This window comes from Sinocyclocheilus grahami, unplaced genomic scaffold, assembly GCF_001515645.1.
Source record: "Sinocyclocheilus grahami isolate Dianchi unplaced genomic scaffold, SAMN03320097.WGS_v1.1 scaffold65.1, whole genome shotgun sequence".
Taxonomy (NCBI): Eukaryota; Metazoa; Chordata; class Actinopteri; order Cypriniformes; family Cyprinidae; genus Sinocyclocheilus; species Sinocyclocheilus grahami.
The window spans coordinates 1,800,966-1,828,856 of NW_015505244.1; the positions used below are offsets into that span (position 1 = coordinate 1,800,966).

Here is a 27,891-nt window from a genome sequence, read left to right on the forward strand (position 1 = left end):
TGGATGTCTTAAAACTGTTGTTTAATAATATTTATAATAATTACATTTTAAGAGTTTCAGACCCTATTTCGTACCCCATCAAAGTGCCAAAGATCACTCGCTTCTTTGTCTTTTTGAAACAGTTTGATTTTCTTGTTGATGCTGAGAAACACTGATGCCAAAGCTGTTGTGGCACATCCTGGCCTATAAGTATGTGCATGAACAAAAAATAGATTATACATATTATATATAGACTGCTATTATGGTACTTTTTGTAACTTTTTTAGGGTTTGTCCGTATTTAATTCTATGGAAAAGAGCAGCCAGGATTTTCGCTAAATATCCATATTGTGTTCCATGCAACAAAGAAAGTCATACAGGTCTGGAACAACAAAAGGGTGAGTAAATGATGACAGAATGTTCATGTTTGAATAAACAATCCCTTTAAGGAAGCATGAATGTATGTGTGTGTTGAGCACAATGACTCTTAAAGACACACCTGTGATCTCCACTGCTGTATCTAGGTGTGTATGTTCTCCTGTAAGCAGGTGTGTGGCGGAACAGCGGTATGTTCCCGAATCCTGTGAGGTCACATTCTTCAGCAGAAGGTACAGTGTGTGAGAGAACTGCCCTTCTGTGAGCTCCCCGCCGAGAACTGAAGCTCCCTCTGATGTTGTGGGTTGATTTGTTAATCTATACCATGACAGGTCTGAATAGAGGTGCCTATTGGCTATACAGACCAGACGAAGGTCCTCTCCTTCTCTGGGTTCTTCCTCCAAAGATACGATAAGGCCTCCTTTGACATCTGTGATGGTGGACAAAATAAGTTTCAGTTTCCACTTCCTGTGCATAAATCCTCGATACAGTGAGACAGAATGCATGCAGACCTCCTGGCAACAACAAAACAGCATAGAGAAACCAGTTTGGAGTGTTGATCAAGCAGCATTTTTGTAACCTTTGATGACAATGTTGAATAGCCATTGTCAGTACATGTAGCAATAAGACATTAGTGTAAAGGCGCGCTATTTACTTTAGCTATTTGAAATTTCCTGTGGAAACCGCTCGAGGGTTTCCTGATGGAAGATAATGTTTATCTTTCCCGAACACCACCAGTGTTCTCCAAATAATGTACTGCACGAGGAGGCAGTATGATAAGAGCCACAGGTTCCTGTTCATGCCTCTACCCTGTCGCTATGACAACAGCCAGGATGGGCTCCATCCACTGTGGCCGAAATTAGCACAGCTTGAAAGCAAACCCTCGAAAACAAGGGTACGGAGGAGGGCGGGATTAGAGGAAGAATGGGAAGGAGTGAGAGAGAGGGAGTATGAGAGAAAAAGATATATATGGAGAACGTAGTAAAATATGTGGATGTTGAGCTTTACGCATCTTTTAAAATTGAGTTATATATGCAAAGTACCTGTGACATAGAAATGGATGTCTAGTTCATCTCTGCCCATTAAGTTTGATGCAACACAGCGATATAGGCCAGATATAAATGCTTTGCCAACTGTCAGAACTCCTACAGTCTGTGGAAACAAAGCAAAGCATGCAAAGATGCAGACAAACACCCCTTTTACGCATTATGTGATTTCCTCAAGTAGGACATGTTCCTGCATTAACCTCCATTGTTTGTCCAGGAACTACATTCTCATTAAGCAATGATAGCTATAACACAATCCCTACTCAAACCCTAACTTTAATTGATAAGAATGTTACTCAAACCCCTAACTCAAGTCCTATGCACAAACCCATAATCAGTTTTGGTTAATAATAATGTTGTTCCAAGACCAACCATGACCAGTGATGTTGATCCAGGGATATGTTGGGTAAATTGTACATTTTTCTGAAAACCCAAAGCTCACACAAGGTAATAACATTTCACATTACCTCTAGCCACAAAATGAGTCAGTTTAGGAGGGACCAAAATTTTGCCACATAGGTTGACAACCAAGAAATGGTTTCAGTTTTATTACTTGCCATTGAATTCTGTTCCCCAAATGTTTCTTATAGAAGGAGGTTCTAATATTTATTAAACTGATAATGGTTAAGATCCATCCCCAAACGGGAGCCAGCTGGATTGCTCGCCATTCTGTTCCCTCCATGCTTCTTATACAAGGAGGTTTTAATAGTTATCAAACTGATACTGTTTAAGATCCATTGTCAATCGGGATAGAATCAACCATTTTAAGCCACTACATCATGTCTCCTCATGGTGGTGGGGGAACGGATTCTAACAGCGTGATTGCTCGCCGTCAGATTCTGTTCCCCCCATGTTTCTTATAGAACGAGGTTCTAATATTTATCAAACTGATATTGGTTAATATCCATCCTCAAATGGCATATAATCTACATGCCACTCCACAGGGCTGGGGGAACAGATTCTGATACCCGGATTGCTTGCCGTCAGATTCTTTCCCCCCTTTTCTGATAAGAGGTTTTAATATTTACCAAACTGATACTGGTTAAGACCCATTCCCATACGGAATAGAATCCACAACTTTTAAGCCACTACATCAACATGCCTCTCCACAGGGATGGGGAAACGGACAGCGGGATTGCTCGCCTTTGGATTCTGTTCCCTCCATGTTTCTTATAGAAGGAGGTTCTAATATTTACCAAACTGATACTGAGACTGATTATTTTTTAGTTGATTAATTACTTACCAACTTATTTTTATTGTTATTCGTTATTGTTGTTCCAGCACCAACAAAGATGGTGATTCAGGTATATATGGGGGATGGAGATGGAGTATTCTTGTAATAAATCATTTAATGTTGTTCCAGTAATCAGAGAGGAAGGACACCTGTTTAACTACCCACAGAACTAACTAGATCTGGAACTTGATTGCTGTTATCTAAAACCATTTGGTGGAGCACATAATTCCACAGAACTGCGCGCAGGCATTCGTGTGAATCCCGGGGGAGTACTTTTGCGTTCTTGTGTGCCCTCTTGTGTATTCATTTCATCTGTCCCCTATGATCAGTCCACCCACTCGAACACTCACCTTATTCTTCCCTTCTAACACTTCCTGTCTGTGGCTGACGGTCAGGATGGGATTGTGGGTGGACGTGACTTCTGTCTTCTCGCTGACTGCAGTCCAGGACGAAGGAGGAGGCTTCTCGCATCTTAGAGAGAGGAAAACAGAGGACGAGAAAGAGGAAGAGAGAATGACGGCACTCTCAGTTCGCAGGTGTCGAAGCAGTGATGTCACAAGACACAGATGTGTAGTGTAGCTGCGGTCCGAAAGGGGAAGACTTATCTTCCGATCACTGGTCTCTTGGGAATTCATTTTTCACTATAGTCATCTTATGGAATTGTTTCTTTGGAATCCATTTTCAGTGTGTGTGTGTGTGTGTGTGTCATCTGTGTCAGGATACAGTGACACTCGTTGGAGTATTCCATAATTAGCAGTGTGTGGGTATTGGATGTGTTCCCTTTCCTGCCTGTAAATCATCCCAGCCATGCTTCCGAAGTTCCAACCTCTCATCCATTTTGCACACCACCTTCTAGGCATTTATCCCATTATCTTATCCATGCCAGTTCTTTAAGGTCTCTAATCTTTGGAGCAAGGTTCTGATGGGCCATGATGATGGGTATTTGTCAGTGACTGTGTGCCCACCGCCCTGTTACCCCTCCCTACATGGCTTTGACGACTCTCTCTGATTGCTCTTCCTATTTGGCTGGGACAGTGAGTGTTCTGTCCTCATATGTCCCACCCTGATCATGACAACAGCACTTCTCAAACACAGTCCACTCTCCCACGGTTCTCCAGGAACAGTCGCTCACTCGTTCTCTCATACACACACGCACCCACACAGAGTGAGAGAGACAGAGACTTCAAATGCCCATTTGTTTTACCACAAACATCCCCACTCATTCTGCATTCACACCTTCATCCATACCTGGTGTGCCTGCGTACAGTATTACGAACTGACTTCAGTGGGTCATTATGAAATCTACTCTGTTTTATTGTCTAGAAAAGCATCAATCAAGAAACAGTTTATTATAGTCGGACAATATTTCAGCAGCTAGGACTTCACATATGCATTTTTCTGGAAACCAAACAGACCATGTTGTACAAATAATTTCAATCAAATTTAATGTAAAAACAAATACATTTGATATAAACATACATTAGATATTAAAAATACATTTTTATCAGCGTTCTTACACATTTGGCAATTATTGAGATTTACCATAAGTAAGTTAGTTGTATAAAATTATTAAATATTAGAATCATATATTACTCATAGACAATCTGTATAAAAAGGGACGAATCACATTGGGAGAGACCCGTAGAGTAGAAACAAACACACAAATACTCACTCAACACACACAAACACTTGCATACAAACAGGCAGGATCTTTTCTTTCAGCACAAAATAAAGCAACTGTAATACACAGCATCACTGTGAAGTGGAAGAGTTTGACATAAGATGACACATAGGATGACACAGAGCTCTTGTCATTCATTTATGGCCCATCAGAACTCCTACACAGCAGGCATTCTGGGCTAGGTCCAGTCTGGAAAAAACAAAAACGAGAAATCCAAATAGTGAGCCTCGGTTTTCTCTGCCCTCCTTGGCTCACGTCAAGATAGTAGATAGAGGATATTTTCATTGTGTACAATCTGAACTCACAGCTTTTGTGGATGTTAGAACTACAACTGATGGTCTGGGCTTTGGAGATGGAGGCTTGGTTCATACATCCTTTATAGTACCACTCAAGAACACGAAAAGCAAAGCAGCACCAGGCAGTTTATGGATGGGGATCATGCTCAGAAAGAGGAAGAGCAGAAAAAAACTGTCTCTGAACAACAACAACAAAAATGAGGAATAAATTAGAATGTAGTTCCAAGGGTGCAGAGATATCAGCCTCTCTGTCCTGTGTGAGCCCAGCTGTTCTGGATCCTCGTGAGATGGCTTGCTTTTAGTGACGTCTCTGGGGTGGCTGGATAAGGAAGAGCACTGGCAGTTGTATTTGTGAGTGTGGCAGGACAGGTGAGGTGGATTGTGGGGGATCGGTAAAGAGGGGTGGAGGGTGTGTGTGTGGGATTAGGGACTCTCAAGAATAGATCAAGCTCCTGAGGAAGTGGACTGTGCCACGTTTGAAGACGCAGGGACAATCACGCTGCTGGGAAGTTGTCTCGCGTCGGGGAGGAAGCCAAACAACAAGAGGAAAAGCGCTCTGATTTTTCGCACAGGAAGCCCGTCTGCGCCTCCTGCCTGGCTGAGATAAGAGTGCTGCTGTTCCCATGGCCGAGCTCAAGCCCATCCAGCCGCTATCAGGCCGGCCCGGCCCACAACTCCACTCTCCCTGGGCCTCCTCCACCGCAGCATCAGGCCAGCCGCGCCGGGCTGCTATAAAGAATAAGGGCCTGAGTCAGGGTCCAGCCAGTCAAGACCTCTCAACAGAACGTACATACAATACCTTTCAACGAACAAGCTTTACACAGTGCTTTCATTTTTTATTTTTTTTTAATCATATATAGCTTTTGAACTTTAATTGCTGCAATAACGAGTATCTCAGCAAAATCAACATGCAAATGATAAAAGAAATTATATCAGTTTGGCAAACCCAGATAGAATCTACAGGCATTTTTTGCACCCATTTTAGTTTTAAAAACTTCCCCAGAATGAATTTAAACAAGGTAATATGTGTTAAAATAAGTATTCTAGATACATATTGCTAACTGAAAGCATAAATAATTGTGCTTTTATTTGTTAATGACGAGCGTTACATTTCCAAGGAAATTTGTTGCTGTAGATTCCATGTGGGTCTGCAAATAGAACGCCAAAGCATTTCTTAAAGGGATAGTTCATCCAAAAATGGTGTTCCAAACTACTTTGCAGGGTTATTATCATTAACTAAATAATAAATGGCTAATGGCTAAAACCATTAAAAAATGACATGAAAAAAAAAACATTAACTGAAATAAAATAAAATACAAAAAACTTAATCTCATTTTATTTGAACTAGTTTCCATGGCAATTTTTCTAATTTTTGTCTTGTTTAAACTGAAGCACCAAAATAACTAAAACTTAATAAGACTATATAGACAATAAACAAACAAACAAACAAAAAAAATAACTAAAACTTTCAAAGTAAACTAAAAATAGCAAATATGTAAATAAAATGTAATTCAAAATATTAACAGACATTTAAATAGTGTATCAATGATACAAAAATAAACCCTGTCTCTATGAATTTCTTTCTTCTGCAGAACTCAAAATACGCTATTTTAAAGAATGTTTCCATTGCTTTTGTCCATGGATCCAAATATTATTAATATTAAGTGAATGATAAAATAACTTTTTGGATCAACTGTCACTTTAATATTGCATGAAGGATAGCTGGCACATACAGGGATTTTGTTGCATTATTCCAGCCAACAAGACTTTTCCTCTCAGTAATATTTCATTTTTAGTTCTTTTAGGAAGCACTCAAAGAATAGGCCAAGAAAATATAATCAATATAACATGTCACGGTGGCAGTACAATAAGGGGAAGCATGACCTAAAAAAGGACTAATTTGGAGTAGAAATGGCAGTGTCATACTGTAGCATAACTCTTTCAGGGTTTGTGGATTTCATAAAAAAAATCTCAGTGTGTCTATATGGGAGTAAGTCATGAATGTATGTGGAAAGGTGTTTCTGTGAGATGATCTCCTCTGAGTAATGCTTGCTAAATGTTTCTCATGAGAATGGTGGATATGTGGTGTGTCAGACATTGAAGAAGGCATGGCAGGATGCGTCTGAGCAATCACAATAATAAACATCCAGCATTCTGCACAGGAAGTTAGTTAATTCATAGTGTTTGATTTAGAAACGAACAAATCGTGCTTGTAAGCACGGAACTGGCTTCTTTTGAAGTGCTTTTTTCTGCACTTTCAACTCGGGAGTTAAATTCAGTTCTGTGACTGTACCAGGCACACATTCACACAAATACGAACACATACACACGAGCGTCTGCATCCACACAAAAATGAATAGAGACACACAGATGAAAGGCCTTCTCAAGCATCTGTTCTACAGTCTAAGAGGAAACCCTGTCTGAACACATGCTGAATTAGACAAAACAGGTCTCTATTCACAAACACACACACATACACATACATACATATGTGTGTGTGTGTATGTCTGTAAATATAGACACATGTCTCCACTCATATGTGCATTCATTCTAAAAAAAGCACATCAAACACACTGTGACCAGGTACAGTGTGAAATAACTGAACTCTTTAAAGTGGTTTCAGGACATTACGCAATGATGGAGAGGATATCTAACTTAGTCTAGTGTGGGAAATCCAAACCTAGCAAAATTGCATTGTCTTGCATGTGTTTTATCACCTGGATCAAATACTAAATTAAAAGTGACTGAATTTTTGGCCTTAAGCCAGTATTCTTCACCATATCCCTTTCCTCCGTGACTAAAGTGTAATGAGGACACGATTAGTCAGTCATTGGGGAAATGTTTTCAAATTTAAAAATGCTTGTAATGCTTTCACTTTTTAAAAGATGATAGTGGGAAATAAAATGAGATTTTAGAGAGCTTGCAGAGGCCTGAATAAAACAAGGGGACCATAACCTTCCTAAAACAGGGTCTATGATAATAACTATTGTTATGCGAGTAGGCTACTTTGGCTCACAATAATAAGGTTATGTATTTGATTGGCATTTCAATGTGCATTCACCAATGCCTTGTTTCATATTGGACAAACATTTGTGTGTTTCTGGGTGGATAGTGAACTTACAGGCCTTTTGGAGGGCACGGATGCCAGAGCCACTGGATTTGAGGTGGTGGGACACCGTGAGAGGTGCAATGCAGGGCTTGTCTGCTGCCTCGCTGGACAGTCCCAGGTTGCCGAGAGGAAACAGTCTTTTCTCCAATCTGTGGCTTCACTGTGAACAGATTTTGACGAAACAGAAAAAGCAATGAGGGCACAATGTCATAGTCTCCATATAATAATAATAATAATAATTTATTTTTTTTACATAAAATTTTAAAACAGGATTTTTTAATGCAATTATAGTTTGTTCAACAAATAATTTTTAATCGTTTGGCTCATTTGCAAACCTGTTTTGTTGTAAAATAGTTCTATAACATTAAAAGATAAAAACTCTTTATGCTAAGTCTCACCATTTACCACCAATGTGAGTGTGAGGTTCTGGAAAAGTCCATACTGCTGGATGCCAGTAAGGATGGTATAGATTCCTGCATCCTCTTCAGCAACATCCCGAATGACCAGAGAAAACCTGTCTACATGGTAACGGGAGCACTGTTCGGCAGCAACCATCCCATCCTTCAACCTAAGCAACAGATTCAGTTATTGAGATTTGATCTGTTTGCCAAATATGTTGTTTCTGTTCACTTTAATGAACATTTGCAAACAAATTACATCTATTTAGCACCTCAACTATATAATCATAGGAAATTTTACCAGATGACTTCAGGTGCAGGGAAAGCCCTTAGTTTTGGAGTAAGACGGAAAGATTTCTGTCCTGCAGAAGCCTGAACCACAGGGCCATCTCTGTGCTTGAGTTGAATGAAAGGCTGGTCTGGGAAAAAAACAGACAAGAGAGTAAGACGATCAGAAAAAACACGTGCGGACAACCGAGAGATAAAAAGCTGTACATAGTGAATTAGAATCCATTAGAGGAGGAAAAACACTTTTGCAATGTTTGTGAAAAACACAAACATTGCAGCAGTTTGCCACAGTGTCTGAAATGTACTATTGTTTCAGAGCAAATTTTAACCCAGCAACAATGGGACTGATTTTAAAACTCACTATAGACAATAACTGTGGTATTTGTTTCTCTCTTGGATGGACCACTTGTTACATGACATTTGTAAAGTCCTCTGTCTGCTTTGCTCAGTCTGGGGATGGTAAGAACACTGTAGAACAGCATGTTGGTTCTGCTCCTTGATATGCGTCTGATGATAGTGGCAGATCCATTAGCCTGAAGTATAAACAAGCAGAGCAAATTGTGTCACAAACACTCATTTTGGTCCATCAAGAAAAAATATAAACAACATGGCTTTCAGAGGAAATGAGGGCTACAGAACAGCTGTCCATTCAATTGCCATTGAAAACACTTAATTATAAAAGGGAATGTCTGTAAAACAATGCCTCCATAGTGCACTGCAATTTCACTGTAATTAAGCTGAAATTTTAAATTACTCTAGTTGCCACAAAGTAAAATGTGAGTTTGCTGTTTTATAGGCTATTCAGGAGGCTAAATAGAGTAAGTTATGATGTTCCACTTTAGTATCACAGTAATATAAAAATTAAAATAGAAGAAAATTAGACATATTGAGAGATTTACACACACACATACACACACACACACACACACATACACACACACACATTACATTTCTATAAAGTTATGATGTTCCACTTTAGTATCACAGTAATATAAAAATTAAAATAGAAGAAAATTAGACATATTGAGAGATTTACACACACACATACACACACACACACACACATTACATTTCTATTAAATATTAATAGAATCGTTTTGATGGCAGACTTTGATATATTAGCAATTCTGAGCACTATTTGTGACTCTTGAGATTTGTTCTGAAACTCTAGTCTTTTTCTCTGTGATGCAGGAGACTTAAGGAGACTTAAGCAAAAGTCTCCATTTGCTCTCGATGAGATACTAAACAAGCTAATTCATGATTTTCTTTCTAATTGTGTTTGTTGTGGAACTAATACATTTAGTAGTAATGCATCAAGATGAGTTAATTCATCTGAAAAATCCATGTCCAGCTCTAAACTGATTTCACAACAGAAGCTCGTTGATTCTGATTACACCAACTGAATGAAGATTTTAGAAATGGCAGTTCATAAATCACAAATGGATACTGTGTAAACCCCACCTTTTGAGGGTATGTCCAGCTAATGGACACCCTGGCGTTCCATTCAGCTGTAACGGTGCAGTTCAGTGCTAACATCTGGCCCTGTAACGTGTGGACCAATCCCGTGCTGTTCAAATACACATCCAGGATTTTATTCACTGCGAAAAGAAGGAAATGGATGCAATTTTTGAAACTCAAATTTAGGCCCCAGTTTTTGGTTCACCAATAAGTTAATCAAAGAAACCATTAGCGCTTACCTGGCCTGTGAGTCAAGAACCTGTTGCTATATTTGACTCCATTGACAATAGTTTCACAGGAAAATAGCCCGATGTAGAAGAATGTGGGACTACGGATAGTGAAACCTTGCCTGCTGTTCCAGATGATGTTTCTATAATCAGGAGCTATGAAAGGATACTGAAAATGTAAGAAAAAAGGCTAATTAAAAAACATTAGCAGTCACACCACAAGCTTTTGCATTTCTTTTAGGTACAACAGAGATTTTTGCTTTCACTTTGTAAGGCTCTAAAAGATTTCCATTTGCGTGTATTTTAAAAACAAACTTGCACTTTCAGTTTAAACCTCATTTGGCCAGCGCACATAAGGACTCTAAGGGGTTCAACAGTGCACCGTCCTTCAGAAATTCTTGGAGAGTGGTGTTATGATTTTGTTTACTTCCATATTCAATGGAGGAAATGTTTACAGGCTTAGATGTGACACTGTGGAAGTGTCCTGCCCTTTCTCAGGGGATCAGGTGAATGCTTGCCTCCCAGTGTGAGCTGCTCAAAATCTCCTGGTTTCTATGAAGCACAACTGTATTAGGTAAGGCATTAGATAAGCCCTTTACCTTACTTGAGAGTGTTTCTTTAAGTATGGGCACTTTTGGCCTTGTGGACTTAAAATAAACTCCTTTTAAGCACATTTTCCAATAACAATGATTAACAGTAAACATACAATTCTGTATTGTAAGCCCCCTCCTTTGACAAGCGCAGTCTGCTCTGATTGGCCAGCTGACCCAGTGCATTGTGATTGGCCGAACACCACAAGCGCACGTCGGAAATGTAACGCCCCTTACCATAATCGCGAGCTTCAGCTTTCAAAGGAAATATCAAGACTAATGTCGTTAATAATAATAATGTCAAGTTAATAATGTCGTTAGTTTTACCATCAGTTCAAGCCCGAAAGGGCAACAGAGTCGCGTATTGTTTTCTTTAATTGAAATAAAGCTGAAATAAAATAAAATAAAACAAAATATAACTATTAGATTTTTTTTTTATTAAAAAAAAAGAAGAAAATTCACCTTGGCAACTAAATGTAATGGGTTTAAGTTGAAGTACTAAAATTACTGAAACTAAAACTGAAATAAAAATAAAGTTAAATAGTTATTTTAAAAAAAATGACAAAAGCACATTAAATAACTTAAACTAAAATTAAAATGAAAACTGCAAATATAAAATCAAAAGCAAATTCAAAATAATAGTATATAAAATACACATAAGTGGTATGTAATAATACTGCTAGATAGCAATTTCCAATTTCAGCCAAAATTACTGGGCGAACATCACGTAATTGAATTACTATTTATAAACACTTGTAAAGCTCTAAAAGATTGTGCCCCCCTCTCACCTTTACCAACTAATCCCACCAAGTCTTCAAGTCTTAGGTAACCAACTTCTCGTTAACATCCCTCCCTATGTTCAATGTGTAAGAGGGGAGGGCGAGGATGTGGAAACATGACTCCAGTCCATCTCCTCACATTCTGTTACTACAGGATATAGACATCGTGGCTAGGCCCTCAGGTCAGCTTCTGGAAGGGTCCCGCGGCTACTTTCACAGCTTCAGTGAGAGCCTATGTATTGTGACAGTCCAATTTTGAGAAGGGTGGAGAGAGCTCGTATTTATAGCACATTTACCTTTTGAATATCTGTGCGCAGGGTCGGCAGGACATAAACAAAGCAAACAGAAATGAAATGTGGTGCTTTTTTGAGCAAGGAGGGAGGATAGGGATGTCATATCGCTAGCATATCCTAAAACAGTTTCCATCCTGCATGCAAGGAGCCAAAGGCAGCGCGACGGGAACTGGTCAACTTGTTCTTTTCCGTTTCCTCTTCTCATCTGAAATTCATCCTGAAATGCTTAAGTTCTTTTTTAAACCCTCTCCAGACTTTTGTTACCGTATTTGGACTCAACCTGTGTCTCCAGAGATGTAGTAGTGTATCTAATCATATCACAAATGCACAGCAAGCCAGCTGAGCCATCTCAGCTTCATTCCTCAAATCACTGTCCTTGCCATCAGCTGTGGAAGGCATCAGTCTGCGTGAGGTGGTCTCGGCGCCATCTCCTTTGCTTTGTGCAGTGCCAACAAGAAAAGGAAGCTGTGGGCGCCACTCACTCTGAGCATCAGCTTAAACTATCCATGTCATGCTGAGCCAAAAAAACTACTGTATATCCTCTCCACATGCCCTCACGAACACACATATATCCGAACTGGCACAAAGAGGTACACACTTGACCTTATAACCCGGAGTGATTGTGAGATAAAGACAGGGAGAGTGACTTATTTGTGAATGAGTGCGATGAGAGGATGCACTCCATGTATGGCAGTGGAAGCCATAGATAATAGCAATGGGCACGAATACCTGAGTACAGAAGTACTTGACACTAATGATAGATCGTTTTGTGATTATTTGCAATAACGATTCATCACACGTCAACTTGCTCTAACATCACACAAACGCGACTTTTAGTCCAGTGGAGCAACAGTATTAAAACACTGAGAAAGCACACACACCGCAATGTGTTTACTGTAGCGAGTGTGTATGTGCACACACTCTGCATTTACTGAAAAGACCGCATGCACACACATAAATGCACATTATTCCCTTCAAACAGCCAAACGGAGCTGAATGGAACAGAATGCAGCATCTTTGGAGAGGCTCATAAAATAGCGATTTTAACGCTATTAAAACGTGATGTAAGTAAAGAACATCAGTCAAGCCAGAGGCTATGAAAATAGTAATGCACGCTTTTTAAAATAATCACGAGCTGCGTCACAAATGACACAATATACACTCCCTGCGTTCCATTCGGAAGGGCTCATCCCTATGCCTAAATCCCTTCAAAGGGTTTACCCTCCGGTGTGAGAGCTTCGAAGGGTTAAAGGGTGTAGGGGACCAAACAACTGTTTCTTGAAGTGCCCTTCTGCGTCATCATCACGTGCCCACACGGAGGCGCCGTCATCATGCAAAGAATCTGCGCAAAGGAGCATGGGAGCCCAAAGTGTCCCTCAATTGTACCCTTCGAAATCCTTCATTCCGAAGGGCCCTTTGAAGTGAACAGTTTTGAGCACTTCGGTTTGGAACGACCCTTCAATATGGCGGCCATGATTGTTTTCACTCTGAAGTTTATCCTGTTTGGAACGCACTGTCTATGTACTTAAGCACTTTGTACTCAATTGTGTATTATATAATGGTTATTTTGTCATTCATAATCATAGTCTGATAGCTCCTCCCAATCCGCTATGTAATTAAAGCTGCAACAGTTGAGTGCATGAAGTGTCATTCCACACTTAGTTTTTTCCCATTATTTAAGTGCATCATCTGGGTGTTTAAACTGCACTTTTTCTGTTTGGAATTTTCAGTGGGAACACACTATTCGCACTAGAACAGCATAGAATAGTGCATAAGTACACAAATTGAGACACACCTACGGTAATCAGAATGAAGTGCAGAAAGATGTGGTTTATGAGGGGGTTTATTTGAGTTCATTGTAGTGTTCACATAATGATGAAACATAATATTTTAAGTTTAGAGTTCACCGTTTTTATATTTTTATAACAGAGAGACGTTAAAACAAAATTCTGTTGAACACTCAAACAAACAAAATTAATAAAATGCTCATCCTTAGAGTTTGTCCCAAAACAACCAGACAAAGCATGGTAAAGCACCACCCCTTTCGAAATAATAGAGCTAGTTCTCTGGATGGCCCCGCCCATTGTCAAAATCTCATTGGTCCTTAATCCTGCATATTAAACATCAAACATATTCTGGATGGCTGTGATTATTTAACATTATATGTTCATTGCGGACAGATAAATGAAAAGCCTGCATTTATGAGATAACTAAAAAGGCCAAGACGATTGACAATGTGTTCTAACCAGAAAATTCATGAAAGCTATTTTCCAAATAAATAAGTTTTGTTCTAAACAGCAATGAGTTTCTAGTTCTCTGAATGGCCCCGCCCACTGGTTTCATTGGTCTATAATCCTGCATATTAAATATCAAACCTGTTCTGATTGGCTGAGACTGTTTCACATGTTGTGCTCAGTGCTGAGAAACAGATTACTTGTCCCTGGACAGAGGGAAAGCTGTTGTATGAAATGATCTGTTTGACTCACAGTTGAGACACTCACCTTGACCAACGAAACATTGGCACCCGGGTTTGTGACTCTGCAGGGGAAGACCAACAGCTCTCCCTCCTTCATGTACACCACATCTGGGATCTCCGACTGCACCTTTACAAACGGCCGCTGGCTATCTGAAACGCCAATGCTGAGGTCAGGAACAAACAGACACCACATAAAAACAATCTAGAGTCAGCAACAAATATAGAGAGAATGCTTGCTTGTTATCAAACGCTCTCGCTCTCTGTTGCTTTCTTGGTTGCACTTTCGCCCCAGTTGCAATATTCTTGTGGCAATGAAAGACTTTGGGTGTAGCTCGCCCCATTGTTCGGTGCTCTGGTGTTATTAAAGGAACAGAAAATAATCTCTGAACATTTTAACAAAAGTACCCCAAGGACTGCTGGATGCTTCCTTGTCGTGCTTTGATTCAATATAAAGGACGAAGGGTGAGGCTAAATGGACATGGCCACAAGAGCGATTGATGGTCCTCAGGGGCCTTGTTGGCTAACCGGGGCTGCACCAAGTGACCTGGGGCACCTCTTAGCCTTCCTTAATGCCTGACCAGGGAGGATCCGAGCCGCTTCTGCCCCGCCATGCCCTCAAGGTGCCCACTCCCATGTACAGACATGCATCCCAACAAATATACACAAGAGACATCGCATCCTCTACCCTTGTCTCCAAGTTGTCCCTCCCCCCCAGAGCAGCACAGGATATGGACGGCTGGGCTGAGGGACATAGATAAGGCCGGGTACCCTGGGAAAGGCTGCCCAAGAGCTGAGCCTGAAAGCTATTTTCCAAATAAATAAGTTTTGTTCTAAACAGCAATGAGTTTCTAGTTCTCTGAATGGCCCCGCCCACTGGTTTCATTGGTCTATAATCCTGCATATTAAATATCAAACCTGTTCTGATTGGCTGAGACTGTTTCACATGTTGTGCTCAGTGCTGAGAAACAGATTACTTGTCCCTGGACAGAGGGAAAGCTGTTGTATGAAATGATCTGTTTGACTCACAGTTGAGACACTCACCTTGACCAACGAAACATTGGCACCCGGGTTTGTGACTCTGCAGGGGAAGACCAACAGCTCTCCCTCCTTCATGTACACCACATCTGGGATCTCCGACTGCACCTTTACAAACGGCCGCTGGCTATCTGAAACGCCAATGCTGAGGTCAGGAACAAACAGACACCGCATAAAAACAATCTAGAGTCAGCAACAAATATAGAGAGAATGCTTGCTTGTTATCAAACGCTCTCGCTCTCTGTTGCTTTCTTGGTTGCACTTTCTCCCCAGTTGCAATATTCTTGTGGCAATGAAAGACTTTGGGTGTAGCTCGCCCCATTGTTCGGTGCTCTGGTGTTATTAAAGGAACAGAAAATAATCTCTGAACATTTTAACAAAAGTACCCCAAGGACTGCTGGATGCTTCCTTGTCGTGCTTTGATTCAATATAAAGGACGAAGGGTGAGGCTAAATGGACATGGCCACAAGAGCGATTGATGGTCCTCAGGGGCCTTGTTGGCTAACCGGGGCTGCACCAAGTGACCTGGGGCACCTCTTAGCCTTCCTTAATGCCTGACCAGGGAGGATCCGAGCCGCTTCTGCCCCGCCATGCCCTCAAGGTGCCCACTCCCATGTACAGACATGCATCCCAACAAATATACACAAGAGACATCGCATCCTCTACCCTTGTCTCCAAGTTGTCCCTCCCCCCCAGAGCAGCACAGGATATGGACGGCTGGGCTGAGGGACATAGATAAGGCCGGGTACCCTGGGAAAGGCTGCCCAAGAGCTGAGCCATTCAACAGCTGGGGCTATTTCTGTCCCATCGAGGTAGCACGTAAATGAAAGTTACTGTTTAAATTTAGTCAAAAGTGAGAGAGGACAGCCTACGGTGTGAGCAAAAACCAAAAATGTCTGTGCAAAACCGTGCCAGATGCTCACTTAGTCGGATGTGTTGCCTCGAGAGAAAAATGGTGTTTAGGTATTATTTGCTTCCTGAGACTTCCTGTTTAGCCTTAAGCAACAGAAATGGTCAGTGAGATGACCAAGCTATTAAACAGAGTCCAGTGTCCTCACAAATCGGGTCCTCCCTGGAAATCGGGTCTCCGCTAGGACCTCAAGCGATTCCAGCTTTGAATGGGTATTCTCTATAGCGCCTGATTACAATTCCTACAAAGTCACGTTATATGTTATAATAAGCATTAAAGGGGTCATATGATGCGATTTCAATTTTTGCCAATCACAGCACACCTCGCTTTTTCAGAACGATGAGCTTTGTAAAAATCGACGCGTTTCAGAAAAGCGGGGCATAGAGGAGAAACAATAATGTACAGTATGTGGAAAATAATGTGTTTTTTTAACCTTAAACTGCATAAACACATTTCATTACACCAAATACACAAAATAATGTTCTTTTTAGCAGCATCATATGACCCCTTTAATGTCTGTCTTAAGGCCCGTTCACACCTACAACCATGACTATAACGTTAACTACAGCGTAACTATATTAGTGTCCACATCAATGGACGATAACATTCTGTTTTAACGTTCCGCTTTAAATGCTCAAGCTTTTTAAAGTCAAGTGAATTCTGATTGGCTGCCAATGTTTTTAGCGTTCATCAGCTGTAAAAAAATGTTCTGAAAGTGATTCCAACAACATTGTTTCTCTGTGTCGTTATTGTTATAGAATTAGAATGATAATTAAAACTTTATAGTTGTAGTTATCCTTGGTGTTAATAGGCCTCTATTTAGCTAAAATACTACATAGCATACAGGTACCCAATTAGCCTGATAGCTTAGCTTGTACACCACGCATTTGCACTTGCCCTACATGTACTCATCACCATCTTACTTCGTACTTATTACATCTTTAATGTAAGAACATGTTAAATTAATTGTTAAATTTCCAAATATTTCACTTACAAAGAGAATGTATAATGATGTTCAAATTATTTGTTTATTATTATTATTATTATCTTCTCTAGTTTGCTTCCTAATTTAGTTAATAAATCTGGAATTGTATATTATGCGTACAAATAATGTTGACTCCTAGAATAATTGCTTTTATTCCTCTTTTTTAAGTTGCTTTGGGTAAAAGCGTCAGCTACATGTAAGTGTATTATTATTAATTAACACTTTATCAAGTTCAAGAAATTACAATATCTTCAGTAGTAAGTATAGTAAGCAATTATATACATATTTTAAATTAATGTAGTTTGTGTATACTTGGTATAACTATTAATTGATAGTTGAAGACCTGATGGAGACATGATTTCAAGGAAGTACCCAATTTGTCACAACACTGGAAAGAGGGGGTTTACGGGTTCCAGTGTTCACCTGAAGCGTCTTACCTGTGATGTAGACGTACACAGAGGCCTGTTTGCGATGCTTTTGGCGGTACCTGCAGCGATAAGAGCCAGTGTGTTGAGCTAAAGAAGGACTGAGAATCAGGCGGCTGCAGTAATGGTTATTTTTCTTCCCGCATCGAGTCTCTTCTATCTGGGTGCCGTGGAAGACTTTCGGGACGCCTGATGGCAAAACCCACTGGAGCTCCCACCGTCCCCTGAAACATTAAGTTTTGATTATACAAGGAACTTTATACCTAATGGTCCAAGAACATCACGTCACTGTTTCAGTGATCAACATATAATGGGGTCCAAATATTTGAGACCACTTATGAAAATGTTTCTATTTTGCATTTTACTAATTAAAGGCATTGAAGCTTTACTAGCATAGAATGTGAGGTCAGATCAGTCATCTTGATTTATGGTTGACTTATTTGTTTTTTGGTATTTAGTTTTGCTTTAATGACAGCATCACGCAAAGTGCATGAAAAAGTTTTTATAAAATCTGATAATCATGTATCAGCATGATTTGAAAGACTCTTGTGTATAAGAACCTTTGACCTTTTGTACGAAGGAGCTAATGGTCAAATTAGATTATTGGTTAGTGACCTAAAATAGTGCACAACATTAAATATATAATAAAAGCAAAAAACGTTCTCTTTATTTCAAGGTTTAAATCAAATTATGAATCCCAGATTTTCAGTGTGCTATCAGGATTTTAGACATGACCCAAGGTTTTTCTCCATTTCTGTGACCGATCGAGTTTTGGTTCCTTGCCACTGTCGCCTTTGGCTTGCTTAGTTGGGAACGCTTGACTGATTGCACAGACACCATTGGAAGAGAGCTGAACTGGATGATGACATCACTGAATCAATGAACTGACTTTAACTTGAAAAATTACTGTTTGTTATTGTCCTCTTGCATTACTGACAAACTATTTTCCTGTTATCCACTGTAAAGCTGGTTTGAAACAATCTGTATTGTATAAAGCGCTATACAAATAAAGGTGACTTGACTTGACTATGCATGGCTCATTCTCACCTTTTATGCTTGCATTTTACAATCTCTCACTACAAACTTTTACTTAGTATTTCTACATTCCTCCTGACCAACATCTGTATCACCTCTGTTAATCATAAAGCCATACATGACTCATCCAAAACTTCATGATCCACTTTTAACCACTTTCTCCTCCTTTAACCGTGAGATTGTGTGACACATCACTCACCTGCAGTTTAGCTGAAGTGTCTGATTTCTCTCTATAATAAGCTGCTTTTCAGTAACATCCAACACTGGAGAACTGAACCTCCCTTTTGTGTCTGTGTCTTTAAGACAGAAAGCAGAAAGGCATGTTAGAGGTTGCTGAATAAGAAGTTGTGAAGCTTTAAAGAGTGAAATTAACCACATTTAGGTGATAAGAGTGATAGTCCAATTTACATCAGATATGACTATGCTGCCCAAAGCTATAGAAACAGACCCACAGTTCCTGCTAATACTGTTAGAGTTATATTTTAGGTGTCTCTGAGCACAGCACTGCTTTTTCAAGGCTGTTACTGAGGGGCAGTTGAGTATTGTATTGTTCAGAGGTACTTGAGGATCTGTTTGTACATTACATAGTTTAATTGAATAAAAATCATCAGAAAACATCACATTACTGTGTGGTGTAGAAAAAAAGTAAAAAAATATGACTAATAATAAAAAAAAAAAATACATCCAGTTCTTTTATTAGATATAGATATTTTCTTATCTTTTATAAAAATGTCAGATTCTGAGCAAGTGCAACACTTATTTTAAATTATTTATTTTTATTTTATATATATATATATATATTTTATATATATTATATACAGTATATACATAAATACATGCATACATTTAATTTAATTTATCTGATTAATAAGACAGCATGCCCAATGGAATATAAAATGAACATAACGACTTGGTATTTTGTACTGAATAACAAGCCTACAAATGATTGACCATATTCGCGTGATGCTGTGACATTAATAGCCTATTTAATATGCAGAATCACATGTAGCCTATTGTAAGCACAAATACACTAAATAAAAACAGCGTTTGCATACTTGTTTTTCAGTTCTTTTTGTTGCTTAGAAAAAACACTTAATTGTGGGTTAAGGTGGCACATAATTCAATATGATTTTAAACATTTTGTCTCCATGCAGACGTGACTAGCTATACAATACAGACCGCTCTCACTATTGTTTATTGCTTTTAAAAAGCTAACAGCATCATTTCCTTTCCATTATTCACACTCTATGCGCAGGCCATGTACCGTCTATACATTAAAAAGGTATTGTAGTCAGACCAATGAAAAAAGGAAGTAGGAGTCAAGCACTTTTTCCCACAGCGAGTCCCGCATGGGATCCAAACAGGCTCGTTATCAGCCGGCCCACACGCTGAGGTTCCGTTTCAGAAACTCTCAACAAGTGCGCCTGGCACTAATGACAGGCCAAAAACCTGCCGATTTCAACTGAATAAACGCGAATGAACCAGAGGAAACAAGTTTAAGGCGAAGCGAAGCACGTAGCCTATAGGAAATACATTTTTTAAGAACATGCGCTGAATGTAAAATGTTGAACATAAAAACAAGAAATTGCACGCGCTTTAAAATGATTTTTTTGTTAGAAAATTCCCTGAAATGACTGAAATCAACTACGCATTTACGTAATTGTAGCGCTTATTAATTTAATTCTTCAGTCTTTCATTTGTGTCAACTTAAGTATCCCAAAAAGAAAACAAAAATATAATAGCTATAAAGACTGCTTTGTAAAATTGTTTGTAAAACTACACCCACTGGGAAACTATTAAACATTAAAAAAATTCGCAGTCTAGGTCATGTACGTGCTATTCTAAATGATTAAAGTACAGGACCGAGCAAACATTTTAAAGCTCTACAAAGATATTTGTATTCTTTCGTTCTTCAGAAGCCATCTGTGCACTAGTGCTTTAACATTGATCTCCAAGAACAATAAAGTCAATCCAAGAACTACAAGGAAACTCTTTTTTTTATAAGAAGGTTCTTCGCTGAACCCATAAGGTGCTGCAAATGAACTAAACGAAAACAGCGCATTTAAAAATGCACTTAATATTATAATTATTATTTGCATAAATGCGTTTATTTAATTTTTAAATAATGAATTTGCCTAGTTTTGTTACTTTTTTTTAACAGTGAACTTGTTTTATTAGTGCATTTAGCTTGTTTGTAGACTATAATTTTTTTGAATCTTTCAACACAACATTTTACAAATAATTTTTCCCACATAGGCTAACTGTATGCTTTTGAGCACGCAGATGCACATATGCTTAAAACACGTTTGGCCTTTAATCAATTTTAAGTTTTTTCCATCCTGTGATGTGAGTGGTGACTTGTTAACCATAAAGCACTAATCATCACGCACTGCGGACAGTACATCACTTCACCCCTGCATCCTCCCCTTGGGTCTGTTTTAGCTATAACACTCTGATTAGCGCTGGTTCCTGCCTCACGGTGGTCATGACCCCGAAGTCATTTATATTAGAACGTCCATTTCACAGTCATCAGGCTCAGGAAATAACGCCCTCTCTCTGATTCAACCAGGGCCAAACATTAAAGACGGATGTCAAGTAAGAGCAGAGAGGTCTCTACTATAAAAACAACTTGTCCTGCTAAGGCAGGCCGATTTAGCATTTATTTCTTAAAACTAATGTCTGTTTTTATATTAGTACTTATTTTTATTATTAATAAACAATTATATTTGTACATTATTGTATCTCTGTAACTGTACGCATTTTGTCTATCGTCCACATAACTTATTTTGTCTGTAGTGAATTGTTATATGCATTTTTATTGTATATTTATTTTCTTCTTACTTTTATTTTATTAATATCATCTGTGCCGCCTCGATTTTTATTTTATTTATTTATTTATTTGTGAGCACAGGAAGTTTCTGTCACCAGAAGAATTTCCTTGCGTGTATAAATATTCTTGCCAATAAAGTTCATTCTGTTTCTTTTCAATTGCACTACTTCATTAAATAATATTACCAGATCATTAGATTATAGCATTCCTAATCACTAGTTACAAGTAACTATTTATTTTTTTCTGTAACAATGTGTAATTTTTTGCAATAAAATTTTATAGGATAGGAGTTATCAACCATACTTTTCAGACAAGTAACTATATTAGTAACTATAGGACTATAGTGATTAATTGTAAAGTCTATTAATCGCATAGTTTGATTCAGTTCGAGTAATAAAAACGAATATGCTAATAGCAACAAAAATATATAATAGTTCGTTTTAAATTATCTATGTAAATGTTAAACAGGCTTGCCACAGTCTTGGAAAAACTAATTGTAGCACATCTAGCGCGTAATTTACGTTCGTTTAGCGCGTAATTTTGCTTTTCTGCAGTGCGCATTATACCAATTGGGCATGAATACCAAAACATATATATAAAAAAAACGCGAACAAGTTAATATGTTCATTCAAAGTTAATGGATGTCTTCTCATCATGAAATGCAAACGATGCGCTGGGACTGAGCCACACTCACACGAATGAAAACTGATATTCTATGATACAAATAAAGTGCAATTTACCTTTAGTCAGAACACGCCCTGACAATCCAAATATCATCACAAATAATATATCGAACATTCTCTTGGTCTTGCTTGAGGTCCTTTGCTTGGAGATGAACACCTATGAAGGAAAGACTGCAGATCCAATACTCCAGAGAATCAATTCACCTTACAACACCAAACTCCTCAAACCCTGCTTTCACATGAACTACAATCAATCGTCCGGAGTATATGAACTCTTGAAGCGGGAGGACCACGCATGAATTCCAGTTAAACTCTTGCCCATTATGACCGCGGGCTGGGATTTATTCATTTCCCACTGCCACCGGAGCTTCCGTGACGCTCATCGACACACCCATCCCGCGCGACTGACGTGACCTACAAGGGCCCGATGTACTGCACCGCTCCTGTGTCTCTCCTCCACTTCATCAATCATGTCATGAATAAACAAGCTTATTGCTGTAAATCCAACACTGTCTGAAGTCATCCCCCCCTTGCAATCCTTAAAAGAGGAGTACATCCACGAGGGGAAACAACTGAGGTTTCTTTCAGAGAGACTAGGAGTGAGGAAAAAGAGATACTAGTGAAGATCAATTGAAATTTTGGTTGTGCAGCTTGAACATTAACAGTGCAAAATATATGAAGTTAATCAAAATGAATAGAAAAGTCAGCAATTAACAGAAAAGAACAGAGGAAATTTGTATTATTTTATTTATCTCAGTTATATTTCTTTGAAGTCGCAGATGTTTCTCCTAAAATTCCGCTGGAGAAATAAAAATGGACACAAATGAGAAAACTGATGTCATACACAAAGAGTAAATTCATGTGGATAGTATAGCTCAGAATCTGATGAGAAATGTTTAAGAACATTGAAATCTCTCATTTTAAATCAATGTGAAAATTTGAGCACAGTTGTCAAGATGAAACATTGTCAAGATCTCTTGAAAATCTCAGGGGAAGGAGAGCATAATTCAGTATTTTTCTCAGAAGAAAAGGCTCTTGAAAAAGAGAAAAAATTCAATTTGAGCAATTAATATTATGGCTGTCTAGGAGAAACAATTGAGACTCATTTGTGAGTTTTCGTACCATATTACATATATATAACAATGATTATATTCACATTAACTCAGAAAGAAACAAGTAAGAAACATTCAGGCATTGCACTTAATTGAAACATGCAAGTACATTTAAAAAAAAAAATCACAGAGTGGAAGTAATGTAGCACCTCTTTTTAATATAGCTCTATTTTTCATATGCCTAATATAAAGTATCAACATTTGCTCAGTTTTGACATTTACATCTGGTTTTCGGGTATACAGATATAATATGTGCGTAACTACAGAAGTACCGAGTAAGATGTAATGTCAAATCAGGACCAGTAGAGAGAGTCTTAGGGGCTGCCAATGCTTTCTCCCAATGAAGGAGAAGCCAATAATCATTTGTGATAACAAAAACCCAATAAAAACATACAAAACAGTAACAATAATGACTAAAAATCACGTTGGTCATAATTTCAGACATGCAATCAATTTCACAGTTGGACATATTTGAAACGGACCATGAAGTGGAGGGTTTATATCATTCTTAAAGGATGAAAATATAAAAATGATTCCATTAACATGAATAAATGAATGAAAACTAATATTTAGCCACTGTAAGCAAATAACACAAATCTTACCAAGAGAACTCTTTCCACTGCAAATAATCTCCTCAATCTTTACACTAGTAGTCCACTGTCGAGGCTTTATAGAGTACAGTTGGTTTGTAGGTGGTTCTTATGACTTTGGGGCATAAAGAATAACAGAGGGGAGTGAAGCTGCTGGCAGACCGTGGGTAGAAGTTTCAAACGCTGAGCAAGAGGAATTGGTGGGAAATTGCTTCCGATGCAGAGGTGTTGAGGTTTGCTATGTGTCTGGGCACCATGAGAGCTGGGCCGGTGCACCTCGATCACATGCAACTGAGTGTGGGCCAATAACCCGTTCTCTGGTGTAAATATATGCGTGCGTGTGTAAGTCACACCTGGCCTTTCGTCTGCTGGTGAATCCAGTCTGTGAACTTTATGACACGTGTGTAAACTCCAGGCCGGTTCTGTCTGGCGCAGCCCTCACCCCAGCTCACAATGCCTGCTAGAAACCACCTCCGGCCCCGTTCCAGACACACTAAAGGTCCCCCAGAGTCTCCCTGTGCGAACATAGATGTGAATATATGAACGGTGAACACTGACAAGCAGTGAACACAAAAGCACACACTAACCTGACAAGCATCCACTCCTCCCTGAATGTTTCCGGCGCAAAGCATTCTGGGAGTGACAGCATCGTCATACATTTTATTACAAGTGTTGTGACTGATGATGCTAACGGTGGCCTCTTGCAGCAATGTGGCCAGTTCACCTGAAATCAGGAGGTTTTCATTTAAAACAATGCATTTAATGGCATGAAATGGTGTTTGTAACAGATTTTCCTTGTTTAATCTGACATATTTCTAAAACACTTCTGCTGATATAAAAATACTTAAAATATAAAAATAAATTAATTTCTTATTAGTCAGGCATGCATTTTATAATCATTTAGCTCCCTAGCAAATATAAGTATATTTCTTGCAGTTTCCATCCACCACTTTAGAAGTCTACCCAACTATGATGGGTAGCATATCTTAACGTGTGACTTTGCCATTTTGATGGGGATCCTGGGGAATTTTCAGTGGGTGTGGTCAAAGATGATTTCTTTAGAATGCGTTTTTCTCATCTTTAGTCATCGTATGAATCATGTGTTTCAAGACAGTGTTGCTAATGTTGCCTTGCTTCAGCTCAACAAGAAGTAATTGTTTGTTCTGAATGAGTTTCTACAATGTGCTGTACCTTCTTCCGACAGAACCCCCCATCCAGTGACAAAGCAGCTGGTTCCGGAGGTGAAGGCGTGAGAGGGGGCAGGAACACAGATGGGCTGTACCAACTCATTGAAAAAGACAGGGGCGCTTAGTTCTAAAAGGGCGATGTCATAGTCGGAGGTGAATTGGTCATATTGCGAATGCAAGACAATGCGGCGGATTTGTCTGGTGGCTGCTGCATTGCTGACCGAGTTCATTACTCGCATGCCCATGTAGGCCCTCCATGATCGTGCATCAGAATACCTGCCAAAGAATGAGAAAACACTTTATACCTGGAGCGTCACACATTTAGGAGTCCTAGTGACAACAGGCTTACATAGCCTACAACATTAAGGAATAAAATAAAATACTATTTTCTATCTGAATATATTTTAAAATGTAATTTATTCATGTGATGCCAAAGCTGAATTTTCAGTAGTCATTACTCCAGTCTTCAGTGTCACAAAATCCTTTTCTTTTCAGGATTCTTTGATGAATAAAAAAAGTTTAAAAGAGCAGCATTTATCTGAAATAGAAATCTTTACTATTACTTATCACAATGTAACGTGTCCTTGCTGAATAAATGTACTAATATCTAATACTGACCCCAAACTTTTGAACAAAAGTTAATGTCCCTGAATAAAACCTCACTTGATTGCATCGGAGTCCTGAAAACAGTGAGCTGCAGAGACGAGCCAGCGGCTGGCCACCAGAGATGCCCCGCACACATGACCATAGCGCTCCATTTGAAGGCTGACCTGCCACGGCCATGAGCCTGCCTGGGCATCTGTTCCACCCACAATCTTTGCCCTCTTCCTGGGCCTTGTGCCACAACCTACATGCACAGCATGACATTTGTAGGATTTGTTATGCACGCAAAGAATCTTGCTTGCATGAAAAATCTAACCACCTATAATAATAAACTGAAGTCATTTGTAATTCTATGAGAATGCTCACTACAGCGCAACTCATCTGAACCATCTTTGCAGTCTTTAATGCCGTCACACTCCGGGTTGATCTTACTCAAACACTTTCCACTGGCACATTTGAAGGAGGAAGGAGAGCATCCTTTTGAAACTGCAATGATCAGAGAGACAGAATATTCTGCATCACTGATAAAATTAAAGAACTAGAGGACATATGATCATTAATGACATATGATCTTTTTGATTGTGTCATTGTACATTTGTGTTTGTTATGAATGTGTTCATATTGAAATCCATGTGGCTTGATTGCCCAAATATGTTTTTGGGCCAGTAAGCATGGAAAGATGACGAAACAGAGCGGAACTGTTAGGTAAAGTGGATTTTACTCACATGCTCTTGTGCAGTTGAGTTCATCGCTACGGTCTTTGCAGTCCACAATCCCATCACACACTGAGGCTTTGGGGAGGCAGATTTTGTTTGAGCACATATGGTAGCATTTACCTCCTAAAAAAAGGGCAAATTGAACACACACACAAAAAAAAGAGCTTGACAAACATAAAAGTTGTTGGTCACATGTACCATTGCTTGGCGAAATTTCGCAGGCAGAATAGTCATTTCAATAGGAATTCGCAAATGGGAGTTTCGAGTTAAAAGTTCCACACACAGATTTCGCTCATGTTCAAGTTAGTCAAGCAACTTCGCCTCATTGAGCAGCAGAAAGCTACTTAATTTGAAAGTGACTCATGTGTGAGCAGTGCTTTATTCATCTCTACGCTATTGACAATGAACCTGTTCTTGCACACAAATTTTCGCTAATGTGACCACACATATATTCCATACACACATATACACACACACACACACACACACACACACACACACACACACACACACAAACACACCAAAACATAGGCAGGTCTTACCACAAACTCTCTCCACACATCTGTAGCAATGAAAATAGACACCTCTGAGTATCAGTGAATCCAGGAAGAGAGGAATTATGCATGCTGAAGTATTAAATCTTCTTAAGGATTAAAAAAAAGACATTCTTACCACAGTTATTCTCTTCACTGCTGTCACCACATGCGGTGTTACACTGGCTGTGTGGTCTGCACTGACCCATACAATAAACTTCTCCTGGTTTACACGTGTCTAATAACAGTAGAACAGGGTTAAATAAGACAACAATGTTTGGCTGAAAAGAATGTATGGGAAATCTAACTCATGCACTTACTGCATTTGGCCTCATCTCGTCCATCAGAACAGTCTTTTTCTCCATCACACACTTTCCTCAGAGGAATACACTTGCCATCTCCACAGCGGAACTGCCTCGGACATGCTAATATGGGAGAATAAGCATGAGCTTTGCTTACTGGAGTGTATATTTGTGCTCTGATTCAATCAGCTTATAATTCTTCATAAAAAATTGATAAAAAAAGAAAAAGTGCATAAATTGACCTAATTAAATTAGATTATTTATTTGTCTTCCTACCATGTTGTAGAAACAGATGTTACTTCTACTGTGTCACAATTATAAGGAATTATAAGGATTTTATGTATGTACAGGTGCATCTCAATAAATTAGAATGTCATGGAAAAGTTCATTTATTTCAGTAATTCAACTCAAATTGTGAAACTTGTGTATTAAATAAATTCAATGCACACAGACTGAAGTAGTTTAAGTCTTTGGTTCTTTTAATTGTGATGATTTTGGCTCACATTTAACAAAAACCCACCAATTCACTATCTCAACAAATTAGAATACTTCATAACACCAATAAAAAAAAACATTTTTAGTGAATTGTTGGCCTTCTGGAAAGTATGTTAATTTACTGTACATGTACTCAATACTTGGTAGGGGCTCCTTTTGCATGAATTACTGCATCAATGCGGCGTGGCATGGAGGCAATCAGCCTGTGGCACTGCTCAGGTG

General features: G+C 39.0%; 1 protein-coding gene and 1 pseudogene across 1 annotated transcript; both read right to left on the reverse strand.

Moving 5' to 3' along the window:
- Positions 1-273: 273 nt before the first annotated feature.
- On the reverse strand, positions 274-22,429 carry LOC107584976 (vascular endothelial growth factor receptor 1-like). The gene is made up of 13 exons (XM_016271777.1): positions 22,189-22,429; positions 18,818-18,914; positions 17,596-17,807; positions 15,251-15,394; positions 10,103-10,246; positions 9,867-10,003; positions 8,767-8,938; positions 8,419-8,536; positions 8,118-8,287; positions 7,732-7,879; positions 2,984-3,104; positions 1,397-1,505; positions 274-783 (listed from the first exon to the last, which is right to left on the reverse strand). The coding sequence occupies exons 1-13, from the start codon at positions 22,244-22,246 to the stop codon at positions 314-316; spliced, it is 2,100 nt and encodes a 699-aa protein (XP_016127263.1). The 5' UTR covers positions 22,247-22,429; the 3' UTR covers positions 274-313.
- Positions 22,430-23,395: 966 nt separating this feature from the next.
- Positions 23,396-27,891, reverse strand: part of LOC107585023 (suppressor of tumorigenicity 14 protein homolog) — a 14,003-nt pseudogene continuing 9,507 nt past the window's right edge.

Coding starts and splice junctions, on each gene's coding strand:
- LOC107584976 (XM_016271777.1), bottom strand. CDS start 22,246: ATGTTCGATATATTATTTGTGATGATATTTGGATTGTCAGGGCGTGTT. Junction 7,880..8,117: donor ACTCACATTGGTGGTAAATG/GTGAGACTTAGC, acceptor ATCTGTTCACAG/TGAAGCCACAGATTGGAGAA. Junction 784..1,396: donor CATCCATTTCTATGTCACAG/GTACTTTGCATA, acceptor CCACCATCACAG/ATGTCAAAGGAGGCCTTATC.